The 21,062-nt window shown below is 41.4% G+C and overlaps 1 protein-coding gene across 9 annotated transcripts in view; it reads left to right on the top strand.

The window, feature by feature from the left end:
* Nucleotides 1-21,062, top strand: part of KCNQ5 (potassium voltage-gated channel subfamily Q member 5) — a 389,192-nt gene that overhangs the window by 22,227 nt on the left and 345,903 nt on the right. Inside the window, exon 2 of one of the 9 annotated variants that reach the window (XM_070450165.1) lies at nucleotides 4,236-5,152. The exons of 6 other annotated variants lie outside the window; for them this stretch is intronic. In XM_070450165.1, the coding sequence (XP_070306266.1) occupies nucleotides 4,236-4,248 (13 nt within the window). In that variant the 3' untranslated portion in view covers nucleotides 4,249-5,152. Of the gene's footprint in view, nucleotides 1-3,338; nucleotides 3,664-4,225; nucleotides 5,153-21,062 lie in introns of those variants that run through there. 2 more of the 9 variants (XM_070450166.1, XM_070450162.1) reach the window with 2 other exon arrangements.

Below are 21,062 nucleotides of genomic sequence, written 5' to 3'. Positions count from 1 at the left end.
ACTGTAAGCTACGAGGCGCCTCCATTCATGAAATTTTCCAGGCAAGAGTACTGGAGTGGGTTGCCATTTCCTTCTCCAGGGCATCTTCCCCACCCAGGGATTGAACCCAGGTCTCCCGCACTCTAGGCAGACGCTTTGCCATCTGAGCCACCAGGGAATCAGTTAAAAACAAGCTGAAGAAAGAACAGCATTGAAACATGTATATTATGATATGTGAAATAGATCACCAGTCCAAGGTCGATGCATGGGGCAGGGTGCTCAGAGCTGGTGCACTGGGATGACCCAGTGGGATTGGATGGGGAAGGAGGTGGGAGGGGGGTTCAGGATGGGGGACACATGTACACCCATGGCTGATTCTTGTCAATGTATGGCAAAAACCACCACAATATTGTAAAGTAAGTAGCCTCCAATTAAATAAATTAATTTAAAAATTTTTTAAAAAGACAAAAAAAAAAAAAAAAAAACCAAGCTGAAGCAGAGCTGATGGCCGGTAAAGAAAAAATTGTGTGAGGCATGCCCACATCTAATTATACTTGGGATTCATTAGTTTTAATGGTCTCCTGTGGACTGTTGCCCTTTGTCCATTGTTAGTTTGTAATCTAAAATCATTCAAATTTATGTGTAATTGGATTTCTGCCAACAGTGTTCTGTCCATCACTGTTTTTCTTCTCAAACATTGAGAATGCTGTCTTTTAAAAATGTTTGTATGCATATACATGAATATAATCAAAATGTGTGAAAACACCTCTTCATTTGAAAAAAAAAGTTAACAGGCTTGTAAAGAATAACTTTAGCAACAAATGGTGAGTTTATTTTAAGAACAAACTTTGTAAATGTATGGGCCTCTAAAAATAAAAATAGGAAGATTTATCAAATGTTAATTTTTCTTGCTAAATATTCCAGTTACCCATGACAGGAGTAGACTATAGTTACTGCTGATCTTGTGTCTGCAAAACCACAGGGTTTTAGGAAGAAGCATTTGGGCACCTTGTGGCCTGCATCATTTCCAGCTACATCTGTACACAGGCGCCTACAATAAAATGTGATGGACCGTATTGGATCAGAGCCAGTATGCGCCACTGGTCAAGGCTTTCTGGAGTTACTGAGGATGCTTCCAGCTGGAAACTAGCTGGGATGAAATTCTCCTTTGTTGGTTAAGTCTCTGTCCTGTGAGTGTATGTTATAGGTGATGCCGCTGCCCCCAGGCAAGTGCACAGCCTCGACGCTTGATCCTGTTTATACATCACCATCCAGCATGTCTCTGAGCACTGATGCCCTTGTCCACCTGAGCTGCCTTTGAACTGAGTTGCATCCTCACTTGCTAGCCCTAAAACCTCTCTAACAACTTGGACTCCACCAGTGCGCACAGCCATGCGGTTCTCTTCCTAACGGCAGAGTCAGGTGCAGCACCAAACCATCATCAGAAGGTGCCTCGGTGAGTGTAATCACAGGCCAGTCAGATGCTGGACCAGCGCTGTGGACCAGGGACCATAGCTTGTTCCTCTTCTGAGTCTGTATAAGGGACGGGAATAGATGCCTTCCTCCTGAGACCGACATTGCTTAGGCCAAGGGTAGCATACCACAGCCCACGGGCCACATCCTGCCTGCTACCTGATTTCATTTTATTTTTTACTGGACTATAGTTGGTTTACAATGTTGTGATAATTTCAGGTGTATAGCAAAGTGATTCAGTTATATATATATATATATATATATATATATAGTATATATGTATAATTTTTTAAGATTCTTTTTCCTTATATGTTATGGTAAAATATCAAGTATAGTTCCTTTTGCTATACAGTAGGTCCTCTGTGGTTATCTATTTTATGTATAGTAGTGTATATATGTTGGGGCTTCCCTGGTGGCTCAGTAGTAAAGAATCTGCCTGCAGTGTGGGAGAGCTGTTTGATTCCTGGGTCAGAGAAGATCCCCTGGAGAAGAGAATGGCTTCCCACTCCAGTATTCTTGCCTGGAGAATTCCATGGACAGAGGAGCCTGGTGCGCTACAGTCCATGGGGTCTGAAAGAGTCAGACACGACTGAGCGACTAACACTCACTCACTCATATGTATGTTAATCCCAAACTCCAATTTATCTTCACTCTTTTCCCCTTTGGTAGCCTTAAGTTTGTTTTCTATGCTTGTGGGTTTATTTCTGTTTTGTAACTGAGTTTATTTGCATCTTTTTTTAAGATTCCACATTTAAGAGATATCTCATATCTCATATATTTATCTTTGTCTGACTTCACTTAGTATAATAATCTCTAAATCCTCCCATGTTGCTGCAGATGGCATTATTTAATTCTTTTCATGACTGAGTACTAACTATTCCACTGTATATCTATACCATGTCTTCTTTATCCATTCATCTGTTGATGGACATTTAGATTGCTTCCCTATCTTGGCTATTATAGATAGTGCTGCCGTGGATATTGGGGTATATGCATCTTTTCAAATTATGGCTTTCTCCAGATATATGCCCAGGAGCAGTTTGCTGGATCATATGGTAACTTTATTTTACTTCCATCCTGTTCTCCACAATGACTGTATCAATTTATATTCCCATCAACAGTGGGGGGAGGGTTCCCTTCTCTCCACACCCTCTGCAGCATTTATTATTTGGAGACTTTTTGATGATGGCCAGTCTGACCAGTGTGAAGGCTGACCTGCTACCTGTTTTTAAAAGTAAAGTTTTGTTGGAGCACCATTATGCATCATTTCTTGTATGTTGTCCATGACTATTTTCACTCTACGTCAGCTGAGTTGAGTAGGCACAAGAGTGACCTATGGCCCTCAAAACGGAAGCCATGCACTTGCTGGCTTAGCCAGAAAACCCTGTTTTCTATGATGTATTCTCGCCTCGTTGGCAGGCGACTATAGAGACATGGGACAGACACACACATGTTGAGTCTGTTGTCAGTAGATTTGAAATTGAGAGAATTTCCTCAGTCAGAGTTCAGGTCATGACTGTGGGAGCACATGGTGAAGGTATGAGGAACTATAAACTGTGAGTGAAGGAAAGGAGCCTGGTCAGAAAACAGGGGAGCAGAGGAGAGCCAAAAAGGGAGAGATGCCACGAGATGAGATAAAGAAAGACCGCACATCCCCGAGACTGAGATTAGCTTGTTCCTCAAGCTCCCAGGGTCTGTAACAGCCATCCACCCCATGGGCACCCATTCATCAGCCTCCTTGTGTTTGTATAAAGCACGAGGCTCTCTTTCAAGTAAGATATGGACTAAAGGAGGCCATTGTGAACTCATACAACTCAACATTAAAAACAAAAAAGCCCTATTAAAAAATAGCCAGAAGAACTGACTGGACATTTTTTTCCAAATAGGAAATGCAGATGGCCAACAGGCATGGGAAAAGAAGCTTAACATCAATAATCATCATGGAAATGCAAATCAAAACTACAGTGACAGATCACTTCACACTGGTCAGAATGACCGTCGTTGAAAAGTTTACAAATAATAAGTGCCAGAGACGGTGTGGAGAAAAGGGAACCCTTCTATGCCATTGGTGGGAATGGAAATTGATGCAGTCAATATAGAGAACAGTACAGAGTTTCCTTAAAAAACTAAAAACAGAACTACCATATGGTCCAGCAATCCCACTCCTGGGCATTTAAAAAAACACTAATTCAAAAAGTTGCATACACACAAATGTTCTGTGAGCACATGTTCTAGAGCACTGTTTACAGTAGCCAAGACATGAAAGAAACCTAAGTGTCTGCCAACAGAGGATGGATAAAGATGTGGTGGTACATGTATTCAATGGAGTATTACTCAGCCATGAAAAATAAATAATTTTACATTTGTAGCAACATGGATGGACTTGGAGAACATTATACTAAATGAAATAAGTTAGGGAAAAATAAATATCGTATATATCATTTATATGTGGAATCTAAAGAATTCAGCAAGCCAGTGAATATAACTAAACAGAAGCAGACTCAGATGTAGAGATGAAATTGGTGATTCCCAGTGGGGAGGTGGAAGTGGTAGGGGTATGACAGGTGTAGGCGAGTGGGAGGAATCTATTAGGTGTAAGACAGTCTTCAAGGATGTATTGTGCAACATGGGGAATATAGACAATGTTTTGTTTTGTAATAACTGTAAATGGAAAGTAACCTTTAAAAATGGTATAAGAATAAAGATTTAGAAAAATAGAGACCAATATGTGTTTGTCCATCATGAAGTAAAATTAATTCGCTTATTTCTTAAGTTCCTAATAGATCCCCTTTTTGAAGCTCCAGTACTCTGGCCACCTGATGCGAATAGCTGACTCACCAGAAAAGACCCTGATGCTGGCAAAGATTGAAGGCAGGAGGAGAAGGAGATGACAGAGGGCAAGATGATTGGATGGTATCACCAACTCGATGGACATGTGTTTGAACAAGCTCCAGGAGCTTGTGAAGGACAGGGAAGCCTGGCATGCTGCAGTCCATGGGTTTGCAGAGTCAGACACAACTGAGGGACTGAACAGCGCCACCAGCAGCTCCCCTTTAGACTCCAGTATTGACAATAAGCCCAATGAATGGGCTTGAGTGGAACAATCACGTTGTAATGGATGGGAACCATGTTCACAGAAAACTTGAGTGTAACATCCATGGCGCTTCATGAAATTAGCATTTCCCCTTTCATCTATTCAGTCATTCTGTAAATGTTGAAGATCTATGAAATGTAAAGACCTTGTGGAAGACAGTTTGATGAATGAGAATATGAAGGAACAAGATTCACTCACACGAAACGGAAGCAACCTTGTAAGAAAGTTGGCCCAGGCACACTGACAGCGACCACCCAGAGAAATCAGCAGTGGTTGAATTGAGTAAAAACTTGTAGCTGACTTCGGGTGCACTGACGCTCATGCCAGCACTGTGGGTATGGATGCGGGTGAGGCTGAGCCTTTGGTTTTGGAAAAACAGTTATGTTGCCCACAAGGAGAAGGGCGGGGTTGCTTCCTGCTGTAAAGACAGGGGTCCACCCTGGGGTGTCATGTAGGGGGGTGCACAAAATAGTCTTAGAGTGTCCACTGCAGCATCACTGGTAATGACCATACAGGGAATAAAGCGAATATCTAACTGGCAGGGTCATCAGCCAATAAAATACCATCCTGTAGTTGAAAGAAATAAACCAGAGCTATGTGAATCAATATCGATGAATCTCAAGTCTATCACTGAGCTGAAAATAAGATGCGAAACATTCTTATGGTCTGAGACCAACTATATGACCTTTTAAAACATGGAGGGATGAATTAGGAGTTTGGAATTAACAGATACACACTAATATATGTAAAATAGATAACCAACAAGAACCTAGTCTATAGTACAGGGAGCTATATACTTAGTAATAACCTATAAGGGAAAAGAATCTGAGAAGAGCACATATATAGAGAGATGTGGAGCAGATGTGTGTAAATATGTGTAACTGAATCGCTTTGCTCTACACCTGAAACCAACACAGCGTTGTAAATCAACTGTACGCCAGTAAAAAAAGGCGGCCATGGAAACCAGTATTTGTATTATTGCTTAGACTAGCATGCATATGTGGAGTAAATATTTTTAAAAATATTTTAGAGTAATAGCTACAAGGATAGCTTGTAAATCTGGGGAAAGAAAGAAGGAAATGGGATTGAAGAGTTTTTGCTGGATTTCGGCTGTTTCTGGATATTTTAACTCTTCTTTAAAACAAGACAAAACAAAACAGAAAACCTAACCAAGGAGGAACTACAGCAAAGTGGGTGACGGGAAGATCCACGTTTATTTTATTCTTCTCAGACCTTTTCTTTTTGAAATATCTCAGAGGAGAAAAGAAGAGCCCAAGCATGTTTTTAGGGAGACGGTTCCAGAGAAAGGTAGGATGGATGGTTACACTCAAGGAATCTCCCAGAGCGCGTGAGGTGGATTAGGACCCGGTCTGAGCTCTGAGCTCCTCAGTGCACTGAATCACATTAGTCCAGTGAGTGAAATTCACCCTGTGGTGGAGCTACAGCACCTCGTCCTGTGGCCAGACGGACCCGTGCGGCCTGGAGGCGGCCACGTCTGAGCCCAGGCCTCGGGGTGGCCCGCAGGGGCCTGTGTGGGCAGGTGGGCCACAGAGCTTCTCAGGATCCTGTGGCCAGTTCTTGCACTGCGGAGGCTACGACTCCCAGCAGTGTGGGGCCGGGGCATCTTCCAGAATGTGAAAAAAAATACTGTGAGCCATCTGCCTAGACAAACATGCACACGTGTGTGTGCATAAATAAACACATGATTACATCTTTCCAGAAGCTCAGAGCCTGAGCTATCTGAGATCCTTGCTGAGGACCTCTGTGGAGACACATTGCCTTGGATCAACTTGGTCAAATTCTCCAAAGACAACCATGCTGCCCCTTTTGTGACCGCACAGGGCTCTGAACTGCAGGCTCAGGAAAGGGCCGGTGCTGCTAGGCGTTGACCGAGACACCCTGCTGGCTGTCTTGGAGCACAGCTGACCCAAACGCACAGAATCTGTCCTTGCTCTAATAGCTCCACAGCGGCTCTTGGATGGCTCTTTAAAGAATGAAGCTGCTGGGCTTAGGAAATTCTTCAGCTCATCTGTCGCCTTGTGCAGTCATCTGGGTGGTGTAGTCGAGTCGGACGTTTACACGGGAAGGGAACTTGGATGACAAGCATATTCTTGGCATCAGCCTCTGACCACCAATGCAGAATATGAGTAAGGAATGACATTTTTAGTAAAAGGTCACAGACAACCTGAACTTAACACATTTTTATTTACCAGGTGGCAAATAGAAATAAAATCCCAGAATCTGGGTTCATTAAATATTACAGGTTGACTGAGGTATCCCAATATATTTAACATAGTCTCTCATCCCAACTACTAATTTTTTTTTCCTGACATATTTTTACTCATGATTTAAATACTTAGTGACTCTTTCATAGCATCCATCTTCATTCATCTGATGGCATATTTACATAATTGCTAGTCTGATTGGACAATTAAAACACTTGTGAGATATAAACTAAGTTTCTTTTTCTTCTTTCTTGGAGAATTCATCTAGTCATTGTTGTTCTACTACTTTACACTAACCGTTTTTTTTCCCTCTGAACTGGCCAACCAGCTACAGTATATAAAACCAGTGACTCACAACATCTATTTTGAAATCACTAGTATAAATAGGTACAGTCTGGTTACACCACAATTTAAACAACTGTCCAGCCAAATGAAATGCAAAAAAAGGGGGGGAAAAGTACTGCAAACACCTTGAAATGTGTGTTTCCAGCTGACTTTCAGAACAGGTCCACATTTATGTAGCTGTGTAAAAAGCAAGGGCATGAAACCAGAAATTCCAAAATATTTTCAAACGGGCTTAGACATTTCGACAGTGTACTATTTTTCTCTGCCAGGAGAATGAATAAATGAATGGTTTGCCCTCTGGGGGGAAAATCCATTTACAAGAGAAAATATTTTAAATTCTTACCATTGCAGGAGGAAAACCAGAGTAGATCTTCATTGGGGGTGGGGTGGGGTGGGAAGTATGTGTAAGGGGCAGGGTGACATGTTTCAGCGTGGGGTCTTGCTTGCTTATTTTCTTCTTTCATTCATTATCACATGTTTCTTTGATGAGCACTGGAGGTATGAATGGTCCCTGCCTTCATGTGGTTACAGTTTTAAGGGAGGAACCTGAGGGAACAGCAGTGCATTATGAGGATGGAATGAGCAGTCACTAATCCGTGGGGAACAGAAGCCAGAGGCAGGACAGAGAATGCTGTGAACTGTGTTTGTGAGGTATAGATTGTCCCTGGAGTGTGCAGTGAAGAAAGAGATGAGGTTCCCACCCCCCCAGAGCTGGTGGTCACACCTTTTGTCCTTTTAGTTGATGGGGCTGCCCCATCACTGTGCTATAATGACCTGGTTACCCTTTAATCTGCTCTGTAAAGCTCTCCAGAGGAGGAAGAGTATTTATTTATTTCTGTTTCCTAGTGTCTAGAACAGGGCCAGGTGCCTGGAGGGTACAAAATGCATGCACCTTTAGTTTAATTGAATAAATGGAAAGATGGATGGATGGAAGGAGGCTCTGTATTTAGAAAGAAATATAGTTGAGTTATGATGGCTTTAGTGCGGGAAAATAACTTAGAAGAAAAAAATGCAATACATTGGGTGTGGTAGTATGTAAAAATATTTTTACTAGAAGGATTCTTGGATTTTACAAATTAGAAATTACTTCCCCCTATGTCTGGCCCTTCCAAAATTTCATGCTCACACCTACACTAGGATGCTTGTTAGATTGCTGGACTGAATTCTCCTTTGATTTCAAAGTATACTCCTTCATTGAGATGACAGTTTTTAACTAGTAAAGAAAGTTTTCCAATTAAAACAGTAATTTTGCAATGTGTACCTCAATTATGTGAAAATAAACTGCTAGTACTTTGGAAAAAAAAAATCTTAATGCTGTTAAACTCTTTAAAATAGTATTACATATCAAAGCTACACCTTTAAACTACCAACGGAAGAAAAATAAAATAGCTCCAGAGACACAGGGACAGCAAGCAGACAGCTGGAATTTTTGGGAAATGTCTGTGGTATTTTAGTTTATTTTTAAGGGAAAGAAAAATTTTCCATCAAACTTTAGGAAACAATGACATTAAAAAAATTTATACTCAATAAGGTTCTTTATAATGCTGTAGTTAAATTCAGATTATATTTTATTCGTGAATTGTAGGATTTTTTATTTTTTTGGTGGGGTGGATAGGGTAAGAAACTGATTTTTATAAGCTTCTTCCATCCCGTTTAATTACTTTCTCATTCTGCTCCAATGCACACACTCACATGGATACTCACAGTGCATTATTTTTACTTTTCATGGGACCCTTGTGTCCAGACCACCACACCAGACAGAAATTGAACAACACTACAGATATCCTCATCAAACTCCAGGAGATGGTGAAGGACACGGAAGCCTGGCATGCTGCAATCTAGGGGGTCACAAAATGTTGGACACAACTTAGTGACTGAACAATAGCTATCCATCAGAATGTGAAAAGGAGGCCAAATATAAAATATTCCATAACATATGGACAACTTCAAAAATGCTTGAGACAGAAGTTAAAAAAAAAAGAGGTAGAGGCTTTCTAGTCTTGGGTCTATATTAGTAGATGTTTCAGAAGGTGAAGTTTTAATTATGTGCATCCTCGCAGAGTGGGAGACTGACTCTTCTGAATCACTTTCTGTGCCTTGGAGCCCTCTCTGCTTTTCTGTCCCCTTCTCCAGTCCTGCCCCCCTGAATCCTCCCTTCTCCTTCTTCCTTTACCCCCCTCTCCCCACCACTGATGGCTCCAGAGCTCCTAGCACCCTGGGTGGGAGCAGGAGGGAGCTGAATGCTGCAGTCTCTCCACCAGGTCTCAAGTGTGGTTTAAGGAAGAAAGAGGACTTGTTTACACTTGGGTCCTTTGGGCTTTTACTGAGCCTGCCATAGCTTACATCTCCTCTCACCCTGCTCACAGGAAGGTGCTCCGATCAACATCAAAATTGCTGTAATCTATTACTCCACAGTAAAAAAAAGAATGAATTGTGGCCATTTGCAGCAACATGGATGGACCTAGAGATTTTCATACTAAGTGTCAGAAGGAGAGAGACAAATACCGGCTAGTATCACTTATGCGGTAGTTTGTAAAGAACCTGCCTGCTAATGCAGGAGACATAAGAGATGCGGGGAAGATCCCCTGGAGGAGAAAGTGGCAACCCACTCCAGTGTTCTTGCCTGGAGAATCCCACGGATAGAGGAGCCTGGCTGGCTACAGTCCACAGGGTCGCAAAATGTCAGACATGATTGAACGGACTTAGCATGCATATGTGGAATCTAAAATCCGAAGCAAATGGACTTACCTCTGAAACAGAAACACTCACAGACAGAGAGGAGAGACTTGTGGTCGCCCAAGGAGAGATGGGTAGGGGAGGGATGGATTGGGTGTTTGGGATTAGCAGATAAAGCTATTATATATGGGACAAATAGACAACAAGGTTCTATTATGTAGCCCAGGGAACTATATCCTGTGATAAACCATAATGGAAAAGAACATGAAAAAGAATGAATGAATGAATAAAAATTGCTGTGTTCAGTTCTGACCCTGAAAAGAGGCTCTATGAGAGGATAAGAAAGCACAGCCCTAGTCAGAAGATAAAGTTCAGTTCTGCTTCCCAGGCTGCTCTGAGAAGAAGCTTAAAGGAGAAGACTTCCAGGCCTCGTGTCCTCACCCGAGAGACAAGGATGGCGAGGAGGACTTGGCCAGGGCCGTGTGAGTCCATGCGCTGGTGCCCGGCCCCTCTGTCCCTCGCTCTGTGGGTGCCCGTAGCATCCTGGGCCCTGGTCCATCGGCGCCACAGACAGTCACGGGCATGCGAATGATAGGAATCAGAGCAGGTGGGCTTACTGGAGTGTGTTTATTCCATGAGAGTAGTTTTAATTTGTTTTAAAAGAGAGCCTTTTCCCTTGGGTTTTCATTACAAGATACTTCAGTGGCCACACTTTCTGAACCTTCCATGTCTGGAAGCCTTTCTGTCAGTGTTTGGTTATCAGCCTGCAGTTGTCAGAATCACTGGAAAAAGCCATTTACTGCATCTGTTAGATACACGAATGAGTCCCCTGCTGCTTCAGTTGTTGCTCTAAGAGTCCCCCTTGATTTGAGTATATTATCAGTGTCTGTTTACATAATTTCATCTCTATCTCAGTGAAATTTATTTGGCAGCTGTTAATTTCTTTGAGATTATTTAAAGAGGAGAAGACAGTGGATAGTATCCAAAAGAGCTTTTAACCCCCCTCTTTTTTCTTTTTTTTTTTGCATTTTTACTGTATTGGCAAGTTTTATCAGCTCCATTATTTTATAGTTGTGGTCATTGTACTCTTTATTAAAAATAATTATTTGGAATTGCTGCTTTACTGTCAGTGTCTGAATAGCATATTTAGAAATGTGGCATTCTATTTTGCCAGTGCAAATGTGTATTAAATAACAATTCCTATTGCTAAGTGTGGATACAAAAACAGTTGGTTCTCTTGCTAAAGATAATTATTTATACAAGTAAAGTGACATTATCTTAATATTCTTTTCAAGACAACTATTTCCAAATGTTTATTACAGAAAATGTTCTAGGAAAAAAATAAAGTATAGATATCAGATATTTAACCGTGTGTTGGAAACTTAGATAAGCCTGGAAATCAGACAGTTTCATATACAATTGCATATGCTTATACTCAATAAATATTCAAAAGACTTCTTTCTCATCTGTAAAATAGAAATAATAGTAGCATCTTCTCATTGAGTAACTTTAAAAATTAATAATAAAAAGACGGTATATGAGCTCTATTCAGTGCCTGGCATGCAGTAAGTACTTAGGCAGTGGTAGATATTAGATTGAATTCATTCCATAAACAGAGTCCAGAATAATGCCTTAGGGATATAACAATAAAAATAATCAATATTTTAGATGAAGGTGACAGAAAGGAAATAAATAGAAGAGACTGCATACTTGGGGACCATGTAGTATAAACATAGGAATAGGAGGGAGTCTGTAGGTTTGAGGGTCCTGCAGGGGAGAGAAGAAATGGTGAGTCATGTTTGGGATCCATGGAGCTGCACCTATTAGAAGGTCCTGGGGTGAAGGTGTATTGTCGCCATCTCATGGATTGGACTAGAGCTTTTATGTTGCTGCTGCTGTTTACTTGTTTTATTGTGGACCGACTGTGTCCTAGGTGCTGTGATCTGGGGAGAAACCTGGGAGGGAAGTGTGTAAGTCTGTGAGTTTCCTGAGTGAGTGAGGATCACTGTGCCAGTTGGGAGGCGTTGCTGGAAGAACATAAATAGGGGAGGAGGAGGGAGGAATTGCACAGGACCAGCCCCAGAGGCTGAAGATGTATCATATGAGAGCCTGCAAGAGGAGAGGAGAGGCTTCAGAGAAAGATGAGTGTTCAGGAGAACTGCTGTTACAGGTGTCAAATGTGGCTTTAGAGTTTATGATGATCCTTATAAGTTACAGTGATAGAAAGTAAAGATAAAAATTGATTATTCTTGGCTTGTATCTACCATATTTACCTGTGAAGATGATTGCACATATCCACTTATTGTAGTATGAAATCATTGTTTTCATGAAAGTGAAGGTATTGAAACAGTTGTTCAGTGAACAATGAAAAATGTACTTTTGCCTGAATCCTGGACATGCATTGCCTAAATGCTCTAAAATGCTCAGTTCTGTAATTTTCTGCAACATTTGTAGTAAATCAGATCTATTTCTGATAAATAGTGGTTTCCTTCATTTGTTAGGTTTAGTAGCACAAGTTTTCTTTTAAAGAAAAACACTAGATGTTTTGTCTCAGTGGCTGTGAGTGAGCAGAAGGGGAAAATTGGGGAAGGGTCTTCAGAACCCACTGATCGACTTTGACCTCTGTAACCCAACCAACAATGACATCTATCACCAAAATGACCTCAGATCCTGCTGGGTTCTGCTCAAATCAACAAATCTGTACTGATTGCCCATTTTTGAGCAAACCACAAGCTTGCAGATTTCAAGTGTAAGAAGTCAATTATATAGATAACCTTGACACAAAGGAGTGTGTGGGTCACCAGGAAACATTTCCAAGGGACAGTGCAGTTTCTAAGGAGAAGGAGCCCAGTTGGTTGAGAGGGAGCAAGAAGAATCTCCTGGGCAAGGTAGAGTTAGGGGAAAATGGGGCTTCCCTGATAGCTCAGTTGGTAAAGAATCCGCTGCAATGCAAGAGACCCCAGTTTGATTCCTGGGTCGGGAGGATCCGCTGGAGAAGGGAAAGGCTGCCCACTCCAGTATTCTGGCCTGGAGAATTAGTCCAGGGGGTTGCAAAGAGTCAGACATGACTGAGCAACTTTCACTTTCAGGAACAGGGACAGAGCGATGCCATGTTCCTGCAGTGGGACCCATGTACACACGGCCTGGAGACAGGCTTGATGCCTGGTGCTCCTGGGCGATGGCCATCCAGCTGGCTGGAGGAAAAGGATCATAGCTGTGGGGATGGTAGGAGATTAGGGTGCAGTGGAAGGTGGAGCATCCCTAGTGCTAAATGTGTGGCATGGGGAAATTCTGGCTGATTTGGGAGGTGGTGAGGAGCCCTTGTTGGATTCTGAGTGGGGAAAGAATGCTGCTGAAACAGAGGTTTCAGGACTGAGGGGAACAGGGCATGCTGTGCTGAGCAGTGAATTCAGGGGAAGTAAGGAAACTGTCCAGAACCTGTGGTCATAGCTCTGCCATCCACAGGAGCCTGAATAGGATGGAAGGAAAAGGGGAAGACTCAATAGAGGGCTCTTCCGAGATGCAATCCACTGGGAACATTTCATGTGGGATGCCCAAGAGCACCTTCATGTCTGCAGGGTTCTTTCAGTTTTCCACTTTGCCCTCGGTTATCTGATGCAGTCAGACCTGTGCTCTGATTTGGCACAGGTGAACCTTGCCTGGAGAGATCTCTTTTGATCTATATTAATGGACTCTTCTTACCTTCTCAGGTCAGAAAGTGCATACTAAGTCATTGGTCACTGCTTCTAGTCTGTTTGTCCTCGGTCCCCACATGGCCAAGTTCCACTGGGGATTCAGGCCCACAGAAGACAGCATGGTGTTAGGAACTGAGCGCCCTGGGAGTTTTAGAGGTGCTTTTCAATTACTCTAGAAAGACAACTGCTTCTCTTCCCTACTGTGGCCTGGACATCACATATGTGTCCCCGGTTCATCACTCAATGCATCTCTACCTGATGCTCCATCGAGAGCAACTGGCATCCTTGAAAATATATTATTGTATTTATTTTTCATGACTCTCAGTAAAGAATCTCCATGCAAAGAGCATTTAGTTAAGTGACATCATGTCATTTATTCATCTGTTACATCTTTGCAAGATTGCTATGCATTTAATAAACTTCTAATACAAATAACAATAAAACAAAAGTCAATGTGTAATGGAAACCATATTTGACTGCTCTCTGCTCATAAGCCAATAGCCTGAGAGGCAAGTGTCCATAGGAAGGAAAGGTGCTTTAATCAGAAAAGCCGGCAACCTGGGGAGAAGGTGGACTCATGTTCTGAGACCAACTCCCAAGATTCTTTTCAGCCTTGACATTTTTTAAAGGGAAACATAAGGGAAACAATCTCAGTGAATCATCGAGGCAGGAGGTTGGGTTCTGTATCTTTCTCCATTGTGTGCAAACTGACTGACTCTCTTCAGATGTTTTCTTGTCCACGTGATCTGAAGAATTGCTTAGAGGTTGGGTTGTTGGGGGTGGGAGTTAATCTTTTTCTTTTTTTAAAATGGCTTCATTCTTCACCTTTTTATTTGCAAAAAGAATCAACAGGCTAGACAAGGCATGGTGTGCATTCAGGAGAGTATAAGTCAGGAGTTCATTTCAGTTGATTAGTGATCTCATTTTTGTATTTAGGGTCTTTCAGAGATAGAGGGGAACAGAAATGAGCAAACAGAAAAGGGCCAAGAGAGCTGCTTGCAGATAATGAGTCGGTCACGCTTGGACTTGCTCTTCTCATCCTTTTGGCTAATGAATCAAGTGAACATCCTAGACTCATCTTCCTGATCTTTATGTTCCATGAGGGATTCACCGCCACATGTGTGCTTGTCGGCTTTGAGCCCCTCAGCTCTGGCCATGATGCTGTGGGCTCGGACCCAGGGCATGTAGGGTACATTTGGCTCCATCACCAGATGCCTTAGGACATTATTACACAACATCCTAAAATACATTATTTTATTTTTTAACCGAAATCCTCTGAATCATGGGACAGTTTAAAACCCAATAAAATGACAGAGCCAAAAATAAATAAATAAAGATCCTGATTAAAAATCCATTTCACAGTTATTTTTTAGCCTCTACTAAATACAGTGAGCAATTGAGTCATATGTTTTAACTGGGAGAAGTCTTAGAAAGGTAATATGAATTTTAGTATTTTTTCTCTTTCTCTTTCAAAATGGATCTCCTCATTAACTCACCATAATTGATAACTAGGCCCTTTTTCTATGAATCAGAGATAAGTTTGATCATGTACTTTCTTAGAGCAAAAAAAGATAACTTATTTTAAATCTGAAACTTTTGACATTTCCCTCCTAGGCTTCAGCCTGAGGGAGGAATGGGGTTGTTCACTCCAGGGGCTCCAGGAGGTTCTTAGTGGCTTACTCAGCTTTGCAAAACAACCAAGGCTAGGAAACTCCTCCCTCAAATAAAGGCCTTTGTAGAAATTCATAGCTTATTTGCAAGTGACGTTATGATGCAGTCACAACTTTTACATTTACAAATATAAATATATATCAAACCTGTATTATTGCTAGGATTTTACTAGAGAATTTAATGCAGCCTATAAAGCAACGTTAGTTTAACTTTTCTATACCTACCCTTGTAACTTCTCCAACTTCACTTTTCTTGAGAAGGTTCTCAGAGTCCAAAGCACTCAAGTGATATGAAGATGTAAATGTCACCAGACCTCTCTGGAAGTTTGCACTTTAATCCACTGCTTAGACCCAGAGGAGTCGCAGCCATGGATGGCACTGGGGTGCCTGCAGGCCAGGAGGTGGGGTGAGCCACCCAAGGAGCTTTTGCGGAAACTCCAAAGTCCTTCTCAACTGCGCTGAGGCCATGGACAAAGGCTCCGTCTACATTTCAAAATATCTGTCTTGAAAGAATAAATGCCCACGTAGGACCCTTTGAAAATAAGGTGGGTGTGTTTTGTCACCAGGTACATTTATATTTGTCAACTTAAAGAGTCCGTTACTTCAATTTTAGTTATATGAAGACAGTTCAGTGTTAAAAAATAAGACAGGACAGCTACAGGGGTCAAACCAAAGCCCATGGACATGGGTTCTTCATCATGCACACCTCTTTTAGGGCCTTCTTCCACTTCACATCCTCAGTCTGCAAGCTCCACCTTCTGAAAAGCCACCTCCTCTGGGAAGTCTCCCAGGACTGCATGAATCCAGTGACTGACAATCTCTGTGCTTCATCCACACCTTGACAACCTGGGGTGGAATGCAAATTTCTCCTCACTAGGCTGCTCTCGGCTCTAGTTTTGATTTTTCCCCTTTATTCCCAGGAACTGGCTGACTGAATGAATAAATGCTAAGTTCTTAGGGACGACAGCCAGCTGCCCATTTGAACTATGGAGACAACTAAGCCATGATTAGTAATCCTTGGATCAGCAATTGAGATCTGATGACTGAACCCTCTTGCCTGTGTATTGGCCACTTCCTGTGTTCTTTCTCAAATACACACATTTCCTGATAGACATTTCTTAGAATTGTGATTTTTTTTTTTTTTTTACAGTGGCCTGTGGCTCTGAAAGTGTGTGAGATTTCCAGACATATTCAACACCATCCAGACAGTGCCAAAGTATGTCATGCACACAGCTCCTGATCATTTAGGGGTTTAAAAAAATTCCTGTTGAGGGAGAAATTAGCTACCTTGTGGTTAATGGTCCACCTGGGTTGGCCTTCTTTCTCCTTGATGTCTCACATTGAGTCTCAGTCCTGATACTGTAATTTAATCAGTGGTGACTCCACACTGGAGTCTTCAACCCTGACCTCTTCTCTTGTTTCTCCGACGGCTCTCCATGTGGATGTTTGATGGGCATCGCTCCCTGAGCACGTGCAGAACCAGATTCCTGGTGGTCCTCATCGCCTCATTCCAACCTGCACCTATGTAAGCATCCCATCTGGGTACCTCACGCCTGAGACTCCATCCTCATGGTCACTCAGACAGAAGCAAAAAAAGACTCCCAGCAAACAAGCCATAGACTCCTCCACAAAATACAAAACCCCAGATCAACAATTTTGACTACTTGACTCTTCTCTTCCTCAAGCCTTGATAGAGCCCTGTCAATGAGGCCCTTCTTCCTGAAGGTTCTATAACTGCCCACTTGGAACCATGGGCTCTAGCCTCAGGATGGGAGTTAATGTCATGGCTGTTTAGGTATATTTTTCTGCTTCTGTTCCTATTCCCTCCAGTTTGTTCTCAACACCAGAGCTTGGGTGAACCTTTTAAAACCTGGCTTCCCTGGTGGGTCAAAGGGTAAAGAATCTACCTGCAATGCAGGACACCTGGATTCTGTCCTTGAGTCTAGCAGATCCCCTGGAGAAGGGAATGGCAACCTACTCCAGTGTTTTTGCCTGGAGAATCCCATGAACTGAGGAGCCTGGTCGGCTCCAGTCTGTAGAGTCACAGAGTTGGACATAACTGAGCAACTTCCAATTTCTCTTTAAAACCTGAGTTAGAACATGTATTTCCTCTGTCGAAAACCCTCCTGTGACATGACTGATGTGTTGTGAATGCAGTTGAAATACCTGAAGTTAATCTGTGTTGATCACTTACCACGAACCCCAGCCTATGCTGAAGTATGCTGCCTGTTCTCATTTCATCCTGACTTCAGCCTCTCATTGTCACCACTATCTTATACGTAAGAAAACTGAGCTAAAACAGGTTGAAACAACTCTCTGAAGATCACTCTGAGAGGGAGTTGGCAGAGCTTGTTTTATACTGAAGCAGTCAGGTTCAGAGCAGGGATAGTAAAAAAATAAGCTCAGTGTTTCTGTCCTTCCTTTTTTATCTTCTTCTTTCACATGCTATGGTTGTTATAAACAAGGCCTATCTGATAATCCATTTCTATCAATGAAGAAAGACAGCAATGACATATGATATATTTTGAAGTGTAACTTTGTGATGAAGATTCTTAGCATTCTGTTTATTTATGAAGTCCTTGGCAGCATCTTGAGTCACTACCTGGTATTTCTCTGGACACCGATGGCATCAGTGCTTTTTTGGTCTTGCTAAGTTACTACTGCTGGTTCTAACACTCACCTTGCACTTTAGTTCTCATCGGAATCCTGGTGTTAAGTTTGACTTTTCCACAGTCACTATATATATTTGTGTGTATATATATTTTTTTTTCTTTTTTTTTTTGGCTGCACTGTGTGGCTTAAGGGATCTTCAGCAGTGACAGTGCACTGCACAGCCAGGAAATTCCTTCCCATCCCAGTGTTTTTAAAGTCGTTGTTCATTAAGGTGAGATGTGAGCGTATATGTGATGAATGCTGTTCTCAAAAAAATTCATGAATAAATTTCATTTTTCATAAGAACTAGCAGGAACTAAAAGAAATGCAGTTGTAGATAAAGAACAATTTTAGTTCAATTGGGTAGTATAGTGTTACTGTATTTTATCAGACTAATAATGATGGTTGGAATAAAAATCATTATAACTTCACTATTGGCATATAATGAAAAACACTGCTAAAAATGTATCAGCAGCTCATTTTTTAAAATTTATTTGTTTTTAATTGGAGAATAATTGCTTTACAGTGTTGGGTTGGTTTCTGCCGCACATCAATATGAATCAGTCATAGGCCTGTGTCCCCTCCTTCTTGAATGCCCCTCCTTCTCCCCTCCCACCCCATCCTGTCCCTGTGGTTTGTCACAGAGCACCTATTTACAAATAGGTTCATCAGTACCATTTTTCTAGATTCTATATATATGCACTGGTATACAGTATTTGTTTTTAGAAACTCATGTTTTTGTAGGTGAAAAATTTTTAATCACATCCAACTCTTCCATGAAATTTAAGAAAATATAAATATCATCCTCTACCCAGTCCTAATATATTTCTTTTTTTCCAATATCTACTAACATAGCCATGTCTAAATGATTGTCAAAAGGAAACTCATAATGCAGAGTGAGACAGACTCACCTGCCAAGAGCTAAGCCACTCGTATGTTCTTCAGTCCCCATAGTTTTAGAAGCATAAAATTCCACATAAGTGATTAATATTTCTATTTAAATTGTAATAATCACACATCATGAATTTATTGAATTGAGTACAGTATAAAATTGGCATGATTATCCATCCAGATATACTTTTAAAACTTAATTTGCTTTAGTCTTACCATGCAGGCTTATCAACTCATGGAGCATTATCACTGGTGCTCAATCAAAGTAATAAAAAGTAAAAGCTTGCCTTGAGGAATTATTTTGAAATTGAGATTTACTCTTGGAAAAATGTGTTAACCCACCATTTATTATATTATCAAATTATCCTAACATAGTTAAAAGCACATTGATGATTTTTTTTTTCCATAGGGATCAGTATTTTTTACATTTATTTCCCATTTATATGACTTTACTCTCTTGTATTGATGTAGGCTTGATAACCATTTTAATATTGTTCTGTATATTTAATGGCACATAGACTTGGATCACTAGTGTAGTGATCAAATGAGCTTTAGGGACATAAAGGCTTAGGTTTAATGACAGACCTGATACTTAACTAGTTGTGTTAGGGGTTTTTTTTTTTTTGTCCAGTTATTGAATCTTCCTGAGCCTGCTCTTTACAGCTTCATGTATGTAAAGCATACTGTCTGACACATACCTCCTATTTTTTTTCTGGATTTATCGAGTCTCATCATGGGCTAAAATAAACTTACCGAGATGAAGGCTGGACTGCCCCTACATTCTGTGGTTTTTTGCATTCCATCATATCACAGTAGCTAACTCCATAGAAGGGCCACATTAATATCTTTCTTCCTATTTCTCTCCTATTTGGAAAGCAGTATTTATCATTATTTCTCTCTCTATCAGATTTGTGTCTTGAGCCTTGTGTGCATTTGAGAAGAGTTATAACCAATCAACTCATTTGCTTTACTCACAATTACTGCTTAGTCTATTTTAATGATTAAAAGTGTTCCCCATGAAAAATGAACACTTATATTCTAGGAATGAGAGGAGAAGTCTATGAAAGCTTGTCCTTTCCCTGTGTAGAAATGTATCTGTATTTAACTTCTATTTTGTTCTTTTTAGCCATTCAAGAAGGATGGTGGTGATGCGGTGACATAAATAACTTTTGTCTGGAATGTTTTTATTTATTGAAAGGCAGGTGTGGAGCAGCTACCAGGTAGATAACATTACACAAAGCCCATGAGAGACAAAAAAGAAATTAAAAATTAAATAATGTTCACAAATAATCACACTGAAACAAGTGAGTGATCAAAACCTCAGGTTACCTCCTGGGAAAAGAGGGTTTTATGTACCTAACAGGATATTTTTCTCTTACCCTAGCAAGGGTTCATGGTGTCATTTAGCAAATACAATGTTTTGGCTCACTCTTCATCCTTTTAGGAGATTACCTTTTTATTGTTACTGTTTTGTTTTGTTTAAACCATCCTAAAGATTGGTATAAGAAAAATAAACAAGGCTGCTTTGACAGCTACCATTTATAAATGTGATGATCTAGAATCAATGCTAAAGTTTCTCCCAACTTATAGAAGCATAGAGGGTAATACTGGTGAGTTTTCATGTTGCTCTTTTAAAAATCTGTCAAGATGAACTATTTTAAAGATCTTCCTTCTGGGAACTCATGGGGGTACAGTTGAGTTGTCTGATCATGAAAACGGCCATGTTTTCAAGGAGGTTTAATGGTTCATTTCATTCAGTTTTGTCAAAAGATGTGAAGGTCTTGACTATGCTTACTGACCACAGCAATTATAACCATACTTGGTGTTTAGCGTGATGCGCTTCTGGAGGGCCATCCTTTCAGGTCAGGGGTTTCAAAATATTCCTTCTTCTGCTGAGGCTCATCTGAACCCTCTCCCCACCCTCTGCCCCTGTCCTCCTGTTTCCCATTCCAGGGTGTCCAGTCCATCCTCCAGGACTGTCCCCTCATCTGTAGTGGCTGCCGTAAGCAAGGAGGGGTTTTGACCCCCACAGTTTTAGGGTGGCGAGCCTCTGGCCCCTCTAGGACCATGCACTTGGCTGACTTTAGTTCAAGCCCCACTGTCCCATCATCCTCCCTGCAAAACGGCCCTGAATCTCCTCCTCCTCCCACTCACAGGTCCTTGGAGGGCCCCCCAGTACCAACAGAAGTGGTGTAGTTTCTCTAGAATTCACTCTTTGGAACTTCTCTGGTTTCACAAGGTCTAAGAGCAACCTCATTGGAGGTCAACTTTACATCATCACACCCCAAAGTGGGGTGAGAACAAAGCCTTGTACGTTGTCACTGCCCCTGACTTCGGGGAAGCAGGCAGGTGGGGGACTGGT

This window comes from Odocoileus virginianus, chromosome 19, assembly GCF_023699985.2.
Source record: "Odocoileus virginianus isolate 20LAN1187 ecotype Illinois chromosome 19, Ovbor_1.2, whole genome shotgun sequence".
NCBI classification, from domain to species: domain Eukaryota; kingdom Metazoa; phylum Chordata; class Mammalia; order Artiodactyla; family Cervidae; genus Odocoileus; species Odocoileus virginianus.
The sequence above is the reverse complement of the archived record's forward strand: the minus strand, read 5'-3'. Positions and strand labels throughout refer to the sequence as shown.